Raw genomic sequence first — 16,897 nt, 5'->3', positions numbered from 1 at the left:
TCTTCGATTGCTGCATTGCTTGCTTTACACACTCATCTTATATTCTGCCTTCAGAAAATATGCATTTTTTCACAAGAAAAAGCACACCAATAAATATGAACAGATAGAGAGACAATCACCAGCCAAGGAGTCATAAAACAGTGTTTGAAGGAAACTAATTCTCCTGAAGTTATACACTTGCCCTCTATGGCAGTTCTTATTCAGTATCTCTCCTATTTACAGACTTTATCTATCTAGTTGTTATTTATTACAGAGAAATGTGCCTGAGGGAAGATAAGCCTGTATGAAATGTTGGGTTTCCACAGAGGTAGCAGTTTTTTGTACAGATTTCTCTTTTTGTGCTACATTACAGCAGTTTCACAACATGAGAAGGGACGGGCTTCAACTGTATGAAGAACAACTGCATGTGAACACTTCTTGTATAAAAAAAAAAACAATTTGCTGCAATATAGTATATCATACAAAAATTTTATCTTACCTAATGGTACTTATCTCCCCCGTCCCAAACAAGCACAGGGATTTAATGATACAACATCAGTCAAACTTACAGCACTTATTTTCTTCTTCTACCATTCGCCAAATATTGTCATCCATCTGTATACAAGAGGATGTAGACAGGGTGTATCCTGAGGATGGAAAGGGTTAGGTTAACAACAAAGGCCAAATAAAAGCCATTAGAAATTAAGATTCTTCTGCAGTGGCAACCAGTGACACACCTCTCACAATAAAACTGTCATATAAAGTAACAATCTTTCACTCATTCTACTGACAAATAATACAATATATTAATAGTTCTAAAAATAACCAAAAAATCTCACCTTGTTTCTAGTTTTGCAGAGTCATGTCAACCCCGCAGGATCGAACTCAGATGAAGAATGACGACCTGAAAGTACTTTTCAACAAGAAATGGTAGAGATTTCCACACATTCTCTGAAGATATAAAACTGTAACAAGACTTGAAAGACAAATCACAGGGATTCTATCAGATGGTTAAACCAAATTTATTGTTTTGCCCTTATGACAGTAAGAGATGCAAATATGAACATCATAATCATACAATGTAAAACTATGATACCAGTACATCCTACAGTATATGGTTCTGGATCACCTACCTAAAAAAAAAAAAAAAAACAAAAAAAAAAAAACAGTCTCCATGTGGCTGTGGGGCTTTGAATAAGTGACTCTTTAAAAGCATGTAAACAGTGTCATGACAACCTAATTAACAAAAAACAAAAACTACATTCATCACAAAATTATAGTTAAAGACATTTTAGTGCACAGCATGAGTCCTGTTTTTTGAAAGAAACATACATGCTCAACATACTTTATGAGCCAACAATTTAAATCAATGTACCATCTCTATAAAATAAGTTAAATCAAATGCAGTCCAGTATAATTCTCCAACACTTAAAATGCAATATGTACAAACATTTAAAATATAATCAATGCAGACTTCTATATTTTTGCTTTCACTAAGTTTTTTCAGCAGTTCACTCCACCCTTTATCAAAACCGTTAAAGACTAAGGTAAAATCTGACATTGAGGGTCAGTCTAAAGTAATTAATAAACAAAAAGATGGATTCTGTAGCTGCAGGCTGCACAGTGAATAAAACAATTTTTACCAGTGCTCAGTGCTGTTTGCTGAAAAAGAGGTACAGTGTATGAATAAGACTGTACAGTATCTATTTGTAGATGGGAGCCCAGGCAAATTTACATTCAACTCCATCTAACAGGTCAAATATCCTCTGTGCAAAGAGAAAAGTAGCTCTACATTAAGAAATGGCTGTTGACCAAAGGATGTGCTTAGTCACAATTTTAAAATACAAGCTGGATATGGGCTTTAAAGAGTTTTCTATGGATTAAACTTTAGACAAAAAGCAGCCGAAGGAAAGGAAAAGCATACTTTATGCTTCACTACCATCTGTGGCCTCTTTTTATTAGATGAGTCAGTCTCAAAAATCTGATGTAAAAAAGCATTTTGTCTGTTTTTTAGCTCTAAATTATGTGCATGTGCAGAGGTCTTATACAAAACAACCCAAAACATTGAAATCGGTTTATAAGTTGAACATTTCAAACAACAGACTGAGTGGGTAAAGTAGGATCCAGTGAAAAAAACTATAGGATGATAAATGCGCACTTGTAAGCATTTGTGGTCCGATATAAAATGTTTCCCTTTAAATAAACTCTCATCCGCTATGACTGCTATAATCTGCTTCTCACAGATACATTAATGCTGCCACTCCATCAGCCATGTCCTCGTCCACTCTCCTTCCTCCACTCCCCCTTAGATCTCTCCTCCTTCTCTGTAGCTCCTGGTACTGCAAACTTTTTCAGGACTTCCCTCTCAAACTCCTCCATTTCATCCTCGATGAGACTGTCCTCTTTTTCCTCATCACCTTCCACCATATCTTCCAAAATATCCCCAACATCCTCAACGAAATCTTGAAAGCTCATCTGGTCATGAACGAAGACTGCATCCTTGAAGAATTCGGAGACCAACTTTTTGAGCTCTTCTCTTTTTGATTCATCCACTCCTGCCTCCTCAGCCTTGGCCAGATAAGTTTGGAGGATGGCATCAAACTCAGGAAAGGGGACAGGGAGCAGCCCCTCTGTGTTGGCACATGACTCAAGTGAGTTACATAGCTGTGATGGTTTCAGGTTGTGCTGCAGGCGCTCTCTTTGCTGAAGCCAGTACTCGGGCTGCTCCAGGGAAGGTTGGTGATGAGAGTGAGGAGGCTTCCTGTCACCCCATAGGTGCTCCTTTTCATGGTTATTGTTAAACTTGTGTTTCTGGTACTTTCTTTCCTTTTTCAAATCTTTTTCCTCTCTCTTTAATTTTTCATCCATTTCCCACAGTTTCTTCTCATCCTTCTTTTTCCAGTCCTTTACATCTTTTCCATTTTTACTTTTCCACTCACTCTCCTTCCACTGTTTCCTCTCTTCCTTCCCCTTCCATTCTTTCCCATGAATTCTGCTGTCTTCCCACTGTTTCCTTTCACCTTTTCCTTTCCATTCTTTGCTGTTTCTACTCTTCCAGTCACCATCTTTCTTCCACTCTTTCTTCTCTCCTTTCTCTTTCCAATCTTTTTTCTCCCACTTCTCTTTGCCACCTTCCTTTCCTTTCTTCCATTCCTTCTCTCCTTTCCATTCCTCCCTACTCTTATATTTCCCTCCATTGTCTTTTCCTACCTTCCAGTCCTTCTTCTCCTCCTTACCCCTCCACTGTTTACCCTCTTTCACTTTCTCATGCTTTCCTTTCTTCCAGTCCTTCTCCTCCTTCCACTCTTTTCTCCCATTCTTGTCTTTCCACTCTTTCTTCCCTTCCCTGTCCTTCCATGACTTCCCTTCATCACCTCTGGTGGCCTTGTCTTTCTTCCAGTCCTTCTCCTTCCGTTGTTTTGTTTCATCGCTGTGCCACTTCTTCTTATCTTTCTCCTTTTCAGTCTTTGCATGTTCATGTTTTTCTTTTGACCATTCTCCTCCATCCTTTCTTGCTTCTTCCCTCCTTATAGATTTTTCTTTCTCTTTCATGTAGTATTCCTCCTTTTTAATTTCTTTTTTCTCCCACTGATCATCCCATGGTTTCTTATGCTGCCCCACTGTAGATCCATCTGTGACCTGTGTGCTGTGCTCGGGCTGTCCACCGGGGGGCGACATAGATGCTTCATTGGCTGCTGTAAAGACAAACAAATTCAGTACCACAGGAGAAGTGAGCCTCTAAACAAGACAAAAAGGAGGAAAAGAAAGAAATACGCTTTCCCTTTCTATCGCAATAACTATGATCCTTTTTTATTCTTAACCCTTCATGCACCCTCCCTACCTCCTCCCTCTGCCCCTTTGTACCTGGGGAGAGTTTTAATTCAGTCACAGTGGATCTCAGTGTTTCTAGTTCTTTCTGAAGGGCCACGACAGACTCCAGCTCTCTCTTCATCCTCTCGTTCGCTTTCTGAAGGATAGGGAGAGATGCCAATTCTTTCTTCAACCTACTGTTTTCCTTTTCCACCTCCTCCCACCGCAGACGCTCCTTCGCTCCCTCCGCCACCACTCCCTTGGCTACTTTTAGCTCTTCTTCCTGTGCCTGTTTAAAAAAAAAGGACAGAGCAGAGGGTCCAGTGAGAATATTATAAACCCAGTGACATGATTATGCATAGACTCACATTAATGTTGATATGTTTTGATGTATACAGTGAACACAGAGACAGAGTGGATGCACACCTGAAGCTGGGCTTGTAGCACAGAAATCTGCTCGTTTCCTTCAGTTAACTTATTTAGAAGCTCTGTACTTTCTGCATCTACTGGGGATGGTGGAACCTCTGGATTAAACCACTCCTGTCAACAAATTGCACATGCAGTACAACACAGTGGCATGATTTTAGATGACTTCACAAACTTATCACTTGCAGACAGACATAGTGGAAATGAAGTCGGAGAACAGAATATGACAATGAGATGGAAAAAACAAGAAAACCAAAGTCCAGAGTGGCACAGTTGGCAGACAACAGCAGTAATGCTGCCAATGTGGGTGGTTTCCTGCTGAGCAAATCACTCTGAATATTCAGGAGGTGGTATTCATTCATTCACTGTTAAATGGGTGCATAAAATGGCATTATAATGACTACAAGTTAGACTAGAGAACAGAAAGAGAACGTGTGGAGAAAGTGGATGTTACAAAAATGGTGTGAGACTGACCTGTTTTCCAGGCAACTCTGCATCTTTCAGCTCCCTTGTAGCATACTCACTGTCTGCAAATGTAAGATACAAAATTTTATGTAAATGTGAATGAAAGTCCCCAAAAAAACTGAGAAAAACAAATATGTTCCATTGCAATGACCAGCATATACCAATAAAACAAGGTAAAAAGGCTTTTTCAAATCTTTGTACCTTTATTTTTTGTCATTTCTATTTCCAGCTTTTACCTCATCCTTTGAGTTACTGTACAAATTCCAACAACCAAACAGGGAAAATGAATGAAAACCAAAAGTCAGGCCAGTGTTCAAGCTAAAGTGTGTTTATGATGTGGTACAAGGTTTTCAATGAAAAACTGCAAAGAAGCTGTGTTTCAATTAGAGATGGGTCAGATCCGATCCAATATTGGTAACAAGTCTGATATCTATTTTTATATCGGAGATCGAACAACTCAGTCTGAGTCCACTCATCATCATTTCACCCATACACTAAAGAGCAGTCAGATAACAACCCAAACGTCACCTGTTTGTGTCCGCGTGTGATTAATGTGAAGCACTGTAATGAGGTAAAAGGTGTGTTCTCTCCTCTCTGTCTGCAAAAATACCAACATGAAGGAGTCTACTTTGTCTGCCTATGACTTTATTATGAGCTGTGTACACCCGCAGTACAATGGCTTTAACAACTGTTTAAGGTCTTTTTACTTTTGACTTGCTTGTTTTAAATCCTTGATGATTCAAAGAAAGCAGGCTGTGGCGTTAAATGACGTTTGAGAAGCTGCTACACAAAGTAACAGTGAGGCTAACTGTACACATGGTGCTAAACTTAATTTAAATCAATGATAAATCTGGTACTTTCAACATATCCTTCAAAGTTTAAGCCCATAGTTCTAGTTTTCCTCTAGTGCTTTTATTGTGAAGGAACACATCAGGAAATGTTGTATATTCAGGAGCACCTTGCTTTTTTGTGTCAATTTTTAAGTTTGAAAACTTAACATTTGTTGCTTTCTGCTGCAATAGTGCCTAGATATATCCTGTTACATTGAATTATTGAGTTTTTTTTAATTATTTAAAGGGTTTATTTCATCATATTTTTGTATATATACATATCCACATATTTACTTTTTATTCCATATTAACTTTTATTTTAAATATTCAGTTTGCAGTAGTAGCCCTGTGCTACTATTGGTTGTCTACAATTGTTGCTGCCATTACAGTGCACTGCTGACTCAAATATTTTGAAAACATTACATTTGTTGCTGCTAACTGTTTCAAATTTATTGGGAATAATCCATCCATCCTATACCGTTTATCCCGTTGGGGGTCGCAGGGGGACTGGAGCCTATCCAAGCTGTTTTGGGCGAGAGGCTGGGTAAACCCTGGACTGGTCACCAGTCAAACACAGGGCTGAGACAAACAACTAGGCATGCTCACCAACATCTATGGCCAATTTAGAGTCACCAGTTAACCTAACAAGCATGCCAACTCCTCAAAGAAAGGCCCTGACTGGGTAGTGAACCAGGAACCTTCTTGCTGTGAGCCAACAGTTCTAATCCATGCACCGCCGTGCAGCCCTGTTGGGAATAATATAACACTTTATGCATTTTAAAATATTTTTTTGTTTTTGATTAAGAAATCATGTTTCAAGTTTATTACAGCTTTGTGTAACCTTACAACAACTCAGGCTCAACAACAATGAAAATATCAACAATGATTTGATTTGGGTATCGGTACATGTGTCTTAGAATCAGACTGCAACTGAAAAAAAGTGAACTGGCCCATTTCTAATTTCAATAGTATTTAAAGTGCTCCATCTCTACTTTGCTCACCCATGTTTGAAAGCTTGCACTGCTCATAAAATGTGTTTTAAAAAAGTGCCAAGATGCAAAACTGTTTTTCTGCATGCACATTCAACACATGCAATGTGTGGGCAAAATAAAGCACGTGCACACAAATGTACAAGCACATCATACCCTCATCCAGGTCCATGAAGACACCTGCAGGTACAATACACCTCAGTGTCAGAGCTTCTTCTGTAAATTAAGTGCTAGCTATTACCAGTGACTTTTCTCTAATCTTCTTCAATGCCCTTTTAGCATCTTTCTTTAATAACATTAAAACAAAAGCTCACTCATCATTTCATTTGGAGATGCCTACCGGAGATAAAGATGGTGCCGAGGCCCAGCAGAATCACAGCACCCAGAATGCACTTGTTCAGTGAGAACCCGCTGTCTTCCTCGCGTGGAGGCAGCTGAAAATCTTCCTCTGCTTCCTCTTCCTCCTCTCTTCGTCCAATTCGCTCCAAAGCAGCTAAGAGAGACCTCCTTCTCCTCACCTCTGGCTCTCCCTGCTCTCCTGTCCTCTCAATGCTCTCCTCAGTCACCTCTGCATCAGGAGAGTCTGGAGCAGTGGAAAAGAACAGTACAGAAAGCTGTTGTTTAAGCACATATATTTTGACTATTACTCTGATTTACTGCTTTAATCTACCCAAGACAGCAATGTGCAAAGCAATGGCTCAATTAATGTTCAAGTATCTAATGGACATTTACTTTCACTTCGGACAAGTTTATTAGACAAAAACAAAGCACTTGCACAATATTGAGCACAACTAAGCTCTAGCACTTAAACAGCTGATGTTAGATAGCACAGCAGCTTTAATGCTATGACTAGTGTGATGCTGCATTTAGAGACGAAAATTTTTATAGAAACTGCATGAATCATCAATCGCTCTGCTCTGCATGGCAAGCTGGTTAATTTGCTCCACTGCAATTCACTTTATTTTCCCAATAAACTGCATGATTAGGCTTCAGTCCAGAACAAATGGTTCCCTTAAGTTCTTCAAACACTCAGTTTTGTAACTTCTGGGACCTCCAAACAACTTTTCAAACTTTTTTGTCACTTCATTGTTCTATAAATGAGCTCCGAAATGAACCCAATGACACTGAACTCTAGTTCGTAAACAAAAAAGGGTATGAAAAAAATGCAATAGAGCAAAAGGAGGCTCATTTTTTTAATGCTGTAGTGAGGAATAAAGGGCGGCAGACCAAAAACACCACACTGCAAAAAACTTTACTGGTCCCAGTCCCTCTGAAGCCAATTTACTTCTGCAGGGTGTCATGCAACTAAAAAAAAATTCTCTGTCACATCATGCTCCCCTCCTCATACCAACCACAGCCTCTCCAGACAACCTCCTGGCCCAGATACTGAATAATTCCATAACCAGCTGGTCCACCAAGTACACTTAAACACAAACAGTACACACTGTTTAATGAAATAAAGGAGCGGGTAGAGACCAATGCTGCGGTTATTGGAATATTAGGGTAACAGACTTAAGTCTTGAGGTTCATACCTGCCTGTTTCCCGATATCAGGCGTCCTCGAAAACAGGTTTGACTCCTCCTCCTCTGGCTGTAGCTCCTCCCCATTTCGCGGATACACAGTTCCTTCTTGTTCTAGCCTCTCTTCCTCTTGTGTGAACTCCCCTCCTCCCAGAGTCTCTGTAGTCTGCAGAGAGGCAGGGGACTCTTCCGGAGAGGGGGATATGTGTGTGTATGAGTCAGAAAATGAATCGGGGTCAGGGCTGGTCTGTGCCAAGCCCTCAGGTAGGCCCTCTGACTGGCTGAATGCATCACTGTCAGGGACAAAGCTGCCGGAAACTTCCAAAGAGGTGGGAACAGGGGAATCAATGAGAGCAGCTGTCACTGGGGCGTGTTGCTCTGTGCTTGTGTCATTACTCAGCTCTGCAGTTTTTTCTTCTGGTACCTGGTTAAAGAATCAGGTAATTAATTCCTTAAGGTATCGCACTGTCAGTCAAAGATGTTAAAGCTCCTTTAGAGCATGTTTAGTTTTAATTCAGGCCTAACTCAGGCCCTGTTTACACGACAACATTTTCAGGTGAAAACGCAAAACTCTTGTAGCGTTTTGGCTGTCCGTTTACAGGAGAATGGCATTTTGAAAACGGAAACAATTTGAACAATTTGAAAACGGGCTCCAGAGTGGAAGTTTTTCAAAATGCCCCCGTCTCCATGTAAACAGGGAAAACGAAACTTTCTGAAAATGCACATGCGCACTATGGCTGCAGTCAGCTGTCAAGCGCGAGTGTCGCAGCACTCTGAACCAGCTGTGGCCACTCATTCCGAGCCGTCTGATGTAGTTACCTGTGATTCAGCTTGTCAAGTCACAGACAGCCGGATTTAGAAAAGGGGACAAATTATTTTCGTTTGGAGGGCTATCAAGGCCACTGTCTTTAGATAAAGTCGTGCTATTAATTTTTGAAATGACTTTTACCTTTTTTTATTGATCATCATGATAATCACTGTCATCACCACTGTAGGGCAGCAGAGAAATTTCACGGCTCATATTAACACAAAAAATGCTTTGCTTGATCAGTCTTGTTATAACGAAGATATCCACTGAGAATAATCAATTTTCCATTTTTTTTGCAGAATGTTGTTTCTATTTATCTATATATCTGCTTCTCAAAAATGACTTAGACTTTATCTTTTTTCTCTAAGTTTTAATAACTAACTTCAGCCCATAGACTCCCCTGTCCCCTCCTCCACCGGCTGCATATTAATGCACAGCTGATGGAGGAGACAGGATTGAAACTTGTGTGTTAAGGTTAAAAAGATAGTTAATCACTTCTAAGAAGCAGATAAAATTGAAAAAGGGGAAAAAGAAATATTGTTCTGAAAAGGCTATCATTCTTTTGCTGCGCTAAAAGCAGGAAGCGCTGCACTTTCTAAGAAAATCCATGAGAAATCAAAGGCTTTAGGAGAAAAAATTGTCCCTGGAAAATCAAACAGTCTGAGCTGATATCCTCGTTATAATAAGACTGGTCTTGCAATGCATTTTTGTGTTTACATGTGTCGTAAAATTTTGCTGCCATGCTACGATGGTGATGAGGAGGAGGAGTTTAGTGATGAATTACTCTCAGGCACCCATGCATGGGCGTAGCACAGGGGGGAAACAACAGTACTGATTACCCACGCCCCCAGTAGGGAGGGGCCCACGGGAAATCTGTAATGAAAAGTATGTTTTTATTTATTTTTTCTTAGTAATTAGTGTCATTATTGAATCACAAACAACTACATGAATTGGTCAGCAGACTGAAATTTGTGCCAAATAGAGTGAAATGAAATACTGGGGGGGGGGGGCTGCTCCTCCCTTAAAAATGTCCAAATTGTATAGTCCAGCACTGCTAAATCAAGCCAGTAAATTTAATTTAACCAAATTAAAAATATTGCTCACACATTGGTTAAAGGGGGGCCCTGTGTAATATTCTTTCTGGGGGCCCAAAATTCTGGGCTATGCCCCTGTGCCCATGTATGATAAAAAATTTTATATATTATCAAAGACACATGAAAAACTGTGAATTAGCAGTATTATCCTTGTTGTAGAGACAGTTTTATTGTGCAGTAAATCACCTTACTACAGCGTTTTTGTGTTTCCTGTGTTCTCATGTAGACGGAGATTGTGGAACTTCTTGGAAATGAAAACGGAAAACGAAGCAAAATGTCGTTGTGTAAACAAGGCCTCAGATGCAAAAGTTTTGACATTTTGGCCCTTCAGAGTAATGTGAGAACTTAAATACCATCCCTTTTATTTACTGAAGTTAAACCTCACTTAGAAGTCCGTCATCCTGGTCGGTACAAAGACCAGAAACAGGGGTAAAGGTAAGTTAGGATCCAGTAAGAAGGGTACAGGGTCAGGCAAGCTAACTAAGCTAAGTTTTTGGTCAAATCTCACAATTTTCTCAATTTTGTGCATTAACAGTGAATCAACCCCCATTTGCATAGAAAAAAATTGCCTACAGCCACAGTCTAAATCCAAAAAATAAAAGTTTACTGATACTAGACCTGTCAAAAGATACAAATTTTAATCTTTATTTCATCATTGTTATTGCACCCTTGAATTCCACTATTTTGCAATCAAAACTGTTTTTGTGTCATTTTGTCTTAAACTAAGGGTAATTGACTTCCCTTTGGATACAGAACTGCTTTTATAGATAAAAGATTTCAACAAACTTAGCCACAAAAAAGGAACTAGTACTGGATTGAAAAGGAAATAAGGGAAATAAGAGTAAAAAGGTAAATGTTTAAAAACACAAGGTGCAGATGACTTCTTTGTTTTTCCAAAGTGAAATGGGGCATTGATGGGGAGTGGGGAACTTATTTTACATCACAGTAAGGAGTGCAGTAGCTTAACTAAAATGTGTTGAAAGGGACAATAAAGCATACACTTAATCATGATTATAAAACGTGTATGCACTAATTGTGCATACATGCTTTATAATCATGTTTAATACAATTAGCTGCATTCTGATTACGACTTTATACAAGCATTGTAAAGGACCTTTACACAGCTCATATGAAACCTGATACTGACTGATCAAAGAAACAGAATATTATTACCTCCGCCAAAGAAGTTTGATTGGCAGGGTTTGTTAGTTTGTTGCTTAGTTAGTTAGTTAGTTTATTTGTTAGCAACATAACTCATAAAGTTATGGACGGATTTTGATGAAATTTTCAGGAAATGTCAGAAATGGCACAAGGAAGAACTGATTAGATTTTGGGAGTGATCCGGATAACCGTCTGGATCCAGGAATTTTTTGAAGGATTCTGTACTATTGGGAGATAGGGCTATTGGCGGAGGTCTGCGCTCTCTGAGTGCTTTTCTAGTCTTTTAAATGATATCAGGACATTCCAAGATTATTCAGTTCTTTAAACAGCAATTTTTTGTAGAGCATTATTTCTCCTTCAAGAAACCAGCCTGAAAATAGCTAAGGGAAGGGGAAGGGGAGGGGTTTTCCCCATACGAATAACAAATCTAAAGGCTGATTATTTGACTAATAAGCCAATGGCTGATAAGGGTCAAATAATTATGTTGGGTCTGGTATTAACAATTTGCACGACAGAAAAAGGTAACAACTCAAAGTAAAAAATAAAAACAAGCAGTGTTGCATGTTTTACAGGATGGATAATGTTTGGTATTGATGACTTACCAGATGGCCCACCACAGGGGGTCCCTCTGCTGACTCTTCCCCATTTGCAAGTTCTTTGTCCCCTGAACCTGACTCATCAAACACAAACAGAAGGCAAAACTGGAAACTTTCAGGGCAACAGCATTAAAAGAACTTCACTTATAATACTGAGGGTGTGTATCATCAGAGGTGATAAAATCAAATGAAAATAGAATATTTTTTCACTCTTGATGGTGATTCACTTGATTAGCTAAGAGGGCCCTAAGTTATGAAGGCAAATGTGCAAAGACAAGTGAAAATATTAAACCTAGAAATAATTCATAATTCATTCACTGGACTTGGAACAAGTTTGTGTGATTGAAATGTATTAGGGTACACAACATTGCCTTTTTGCCAATACACTGCTTTCCACATTATTAAGCAAATTACATTTTTCTTTTATTTTTCTAAATATTAATGCAAATGACAGTCAGAGTATTTTTCAAGTCATCAGCCGTTAGAGCATAATTCAAATGTTTTCGAACAAACTTCATAATGACAACCATTATTAAAAAAAATAAAAACCTCAAAATGCACTTTTCCACATGTTCCACATTATTAAGTAGGCCACAGGTTTCAAGCAATACAGGAAAGAAAAAGGATCTCACTGCTGCTGAAAAGTGTCAAATAGTGTAATGCCTTGGACAAGGAATGAAAAAATTAATCGTGATCATCATCCTGTGAAGGAGTCTGTGGCTGATTCAGAACACAGACAGGTTCATGCAGATAAAGGCATAATGAGGAAGGTTTCTGACAGACAAATCCATCAGATTACGATGCTAAAATGCCATCACAAAGCAGCAAACAGGTATTTGAAGCTGCTGGTGCCTCTGGCGTCCCACCAGCCTCAAGGTGTAGGATCCTCCAGAGGCTTGCAGTCGTGCATAAACCTACTATTTGGCCGGCCGATCCAATCCACAGCAGTGCCCTCTGTAGCATATTTTCTTCATGCATGACAATGCACCATCTCATGCTGCAAAGAATCCCTCTGTGTCATTGGCTGCTATGGGCATAAAAGGTGAGAAACTCATGGTGTGGCCCCCATGCTCCCCTGACCTCGACCCTGTTGAGAACCTTTGGTGCATCCTTAAGCTAAAGATCTATGAGGGTGGGAGGCAGTTCACATCAAAACAGCAGCTCTGGGAGGATATTCTGACATCCTGCAAAGAAATTCAAGCAGAAACTCTCCAAAACCTCACATGTTCAATGGATGCAAGAATTGTGAAGGTGATATCAAAGAAGGGCTCCTATGTTAACATGTAACTTGGCCTGTTAAGATGTTTTTGATTGAAATAGCTTTTGATTTCAGTAAATATGACTTCCTAATGCTGTAAATTCAAAAAATGAGCATTTTTAGTTCTTTACCACCTATAAAATCTTTTAAAACTCTGTCGTGCTTATTAATATGGAACAGTGCATTTTGAAGTTTTTATTTTAAAAAAATAATGGTTATCATTATGAAGTTTGTTCGAAAACATTTGAATTATGCTCTAACGGCTGATGACTTGAAAAATACTCTGACTGTCATTTGCATTAATATTTAGGAAAATAAAAGAAAAATGTCATTTGCTTAATAATGTGGAAAGTGGTGTATATGACATGCAGATACTACTTCATTTTGACCGATACCAATATAATAATTCATATATTTAAATATAGATCAAACCTAAAGCTTCCATCCTCAGATCACACGTTCAAATTTAATTTTAAGAAACAAAACAAAGCAAAAGAGTTTAGCTGATGTACTATGTCTGTTGGTCCCACTTAAACTCCACAAACCTACTCGATTTATTGTTGATATAGGCTGATATTTCCAGCCATTATTATGGTTATAAACACTGATGAAAATGTATCTTTTAATATTAAAAATTAACTTTCTAAAAGTTCTATTTAATTTCAAATAATTTCACAAGGGTGAAATTGTGATTAAAATGAATGCTGATGAATTGCACTATGATGCAATCACATAACCAGCCAGCCAGTTTATGACTTTGACTGGAACACGTAAAAAAATCTGTGCTCTTAATTTTTTGGATAAAATCCATATTTTACAGATTAAAACCATCCTAGATTGACTTGTAAATGGGTGATCTGCCCTCAGCCTCCACTCTTAGTGTTTCAAAAGCTAACACAAAGTTTAGATGCCATTCAAAAGCATTTCCTCTCTGATTGTTTTGCTTCAGTTATCTTTAAATCTACCAGCAATGCAATTTTTCTCAATTTATTGACACGTGATTGATTAAGCCTGTGATTAATTAGATTACTTTTTATCAACTGACAGCACTACTTTCTGAGCTAAATTCTGCAGACTATATCACGTATCTCTAGAATGTGTATTTTCCTGCAACTTAAAAGAATTGCAGAATTGTCTCATGCATTGTGACAGTCACCTGCTGCAGCTGAACTAGTTTCTTCATGGTGCTCTGTTCCCTCTGCCAAAGGCTTCAAGGTTTCAGTGACAGTCTCCTGCAAAAAGCAGACAAACATAATTGTGATATGTGACTGTATGTAGATATGTGACTGACCATCACTGGCTTCATTAACGTAAAATGCCAAAGAGTTTATGTGCATGGACGTTTAAATCTAGTCTTCAGGCTGGCGCTTTTTAAGAAAGTTGATATTTTGGATTGGAACACTAGTTGAAACATAAAATAAAAAAGAGACAAAGTCTTATTACAGCACCCTACTTCTTACATCGAGATGACCTAAATAAAATTAATGGGGACTAAGATTTTTCCGTTTAGAAATAACTCATTTTCAGTGAGGCCATGCATAATGACTTCACGCATCCCCATGCTCTTCACAGAAAGGTGCTACCTCAGGAGTGAGGATGGTCCAGCTGTTATTGGTACTGCTGCCACCAGACATGGCCCCCTAGAGGCTTTGCCTGTCTCCTGCAATACAAGAGAAACATATGAAGCAGACAAAAAGATCAGTAGAAGTAAACAAGAATAAATTAAACAGGTTCACATCCTTTACTCCTGTGTATTTTCATATTCACTGCCTTCATACTGGGGGTGGCTGTTTTTTGATAAGGTTAAAGGTTAAATTCAATAATGGTGGAGAGGGAAAAGAAGGACCTGGTTTGTTATTTAGAGGAAGAAAACACAAAATAAAGTGACAGCCAACAAGTTTGTAGGAGGATTGTTGAAAGAACCACCACTAGTCCACATTAACAGTGACAGAGTGCTGCAGCTAAGATAAATTTACATCCTCTGTTTACACATGCACACTATTTGAATACATGCAGTAGCCATTCAGCCTCACCCATTATGCCAATAAAAGGACCTACTGTAACTTGTTGCTGACACTTCACTGTGTGTGCAGGAAGTCCAGGTCCACTGGACCATTCAATTCTTCATTAGTAGTTTGTGTGTGCTGTGGGGCTTTTGGTCACCCTGGCTTTTGCCTAGCCCGGAAAATGTTTTGGCAGAGACACGGGTAACTAGGGCCAGTACCATTCTCAAGATACAGACAGCAGAATGGGCTGTCTAAAGCTACTGCTCTTTTAATATATGTCTAAAAATACCACTTTTCAACTATGTAAGTAAAAATGAAAAGTTTCTCAGTAGATAAACAGTGTACTTTATCTGCATGTGGTCATTTACCTTGCACAAAAATTAAAAAGCATCACAGATTCTAATTTGACAACCTGCTCTCAGAAACACACAAGGTCTTTTCTTTTGAACAGCAAGTCATCACAGAACAGAGATGCGCCTATTTTATGTTTGGACTGTCTCACTTCAGTGGCTGCAGAAAAAACTAACAACTTAAGTTAACACCACACCGTCTGGGTAATGACACACTTCACTCCCCAAATTCAATTCTCTTCCAGCTTCGCAATTTAGGTCTCCTAATCGAGTGCCTCCCGAGAGAGGTCTACTGAATCTAGCCTCAGGCCCTGGGAGCATTGTGGAGCATATAGTGGAATGGCTTAAATAGATACCAGCTAAATATAGCTGCCATGAGATTGACTAGAGACAGAGAGAAGGAGCATGCAGAAGATAGCCACAGGGAACAAAACACAGGAAGCAAAGCATTCAAAGGACAGTGTTCAAAGGATTATTTAAAATGCAGCACAAAGCTGATGCTTTTATAGGAGCAAAAATAATTCACCTCTGGTCTTATACTCTCTGGTCTTTCTAAGTACCATCTGAACCTGTAAAGCTTGATCTTAGTTTTATCATTTCTGACATTACCTGATATCAGCTTATCTATGCATCTGTGTACAGGCAATGCTTTTAGTTTTGCTTTTGTGTCACCTAAAATTGTACAAGGCAATACAAGTCACATTTGATTTTTTTAGGCTTAAAACAAAAGATATAACAACATACATGGGCTTAATATTATTAGCTTAGTCCCAGCAAGAGAAATGACCAAAAAAGGTCAAGAGAAAAAAGCACAGAAGGGCCATGGAGCTGCATTGTAGGCTGTCAGCGAAGGCACCACAACCAGCTTGTTTTCAGCAATTCCCAAAGAAAGCAGGGAAATTATCGTCAAACGTTACAAAAACAAACCCTGTAATTTAGGGGAGTGAGAAGCCTGCGACAGGAAATGTCGTGAGAGCAAAGAAATATAACATAAATAATATCGAGTTAGACTTAGAAATAGGACACCTCTTTTAAGACGCCATTAAATCAAATAGAGGGAGGTTGATCTCTAAAATGTTGACAGGTTAATTGTTAGCATTAGCCATCAATTGAAAACTTTTAACCGTCAACCGAACAACCAGGAAAAAAGAGTGAAACCGACCAGTGCCGCAATGGAAGAACAAACAAAAGCATAAAAGGGACGTTAAGGCTTTGAATAAAAATATGTCAGGGAATAAATGTAGGTCACGCTTACCGTGGTCCGTCGCTTTACTTCAGAAGCCAAAGCCTGTCGCAGATTAAGCAGAAACACTTATGAATTTCGCCATCCAACTTCGGTACTTAGAACGTGCCTCCTGAACTTGCATGATTGACGTGTCTGTCGTCCACTCAAAGGCAGTGTTTGCCACGATCCCGCCCCTTGCTTCTCAGCTTGACCAATGGCAGTAAGGCGTCACTTTTTTCACTGGGAAAGAGTCCATGGTGATTGACAGACCCAGGTGATGGCGCGTATGTAAAACATACATCTCACATACGTTATGTGTTTTTTACACGCCTCCAGTCCATTACATATATATTTGTAGTCCTCGTAGTTTTGTTTATTCC

General features: G+C 39.0%; 1 protein-coding gene across 3 annotated transcripts; it reads right to left on the bottom strand.

Moving 5' to 3' along the window:
• Nucleotides 1-1,012: 1,012 nt before the first annotated feature.
• On the bottom strand, nucleotides 1,013-16,653 carry pbxip1b (pre-B-cell leukemia homeobox interacting protein 1b). Of its 3 annotated transcripts, none has more exons than XM_041793593.1 (11): nucleotides 16,548-16,653; nucleotides 14,520-14,596; nucleotides 14,093-14,168; nucleotides 11,685-11,752; nucleotides 8,032-8,443; nucleotides 6,840-7,082; nucleotides 6,656-6,679; nucleotides 4,690-4,742; nucleotides 4,216-4,329; nucleotides 3,844-4,078; nucleotides 1,013-3,674 (listed from the first exon to the last, which is right to left on the bottom strand). In XM_041793593.1, the coding sequence occupies exons 2-11, from the start codon at nucleotides 14,568-14,570 to the stop codon at nucleotides 2,245-2,247; spliced, it is 2,706 nt and encodes a 901-aa protein (XP_041649527.1). In that variant the 5' UTR covers nucleotides 14,571-14,596; nucleotides 16,548-16,653; the 3' UTR covers nucleotides 1,013-2,244. The 3 variants fall into 3 exon arrangements, with proteins under 3 accessions (XP_041649527.1, XP_041649529.1, XP_041649528.1); XM_041793595.1 differs by having other exon boundaries at nucleotides 3,988-4,078; XM_041793594.1 differs by lacking the exon at nucleotides 6,656-6,679.
• Nucleotides 16,654-16,897: the final 244 nt, after the last annotated feature.

This window comes from Cheilinus undulatus, linkage group 8, assembly GCF_018320785.1.
Source record: "Cheilinus undulatus linkage group 8, ASM1832078v1, whole genome shotgun sequence".
Classification (NCBI taxonomy): domain Eukaryota; kingdom Metazoa; phylum Chordata; class Actinopteri; order Labriformes; family Labridae; genus Cheilinus; species Cheilinus undulatus.
The sequence above is the reverse complement of the archived record's forward strand: the minus strand, read 5'-3'. Positions and strand labels throughout refer to the sequence as shown.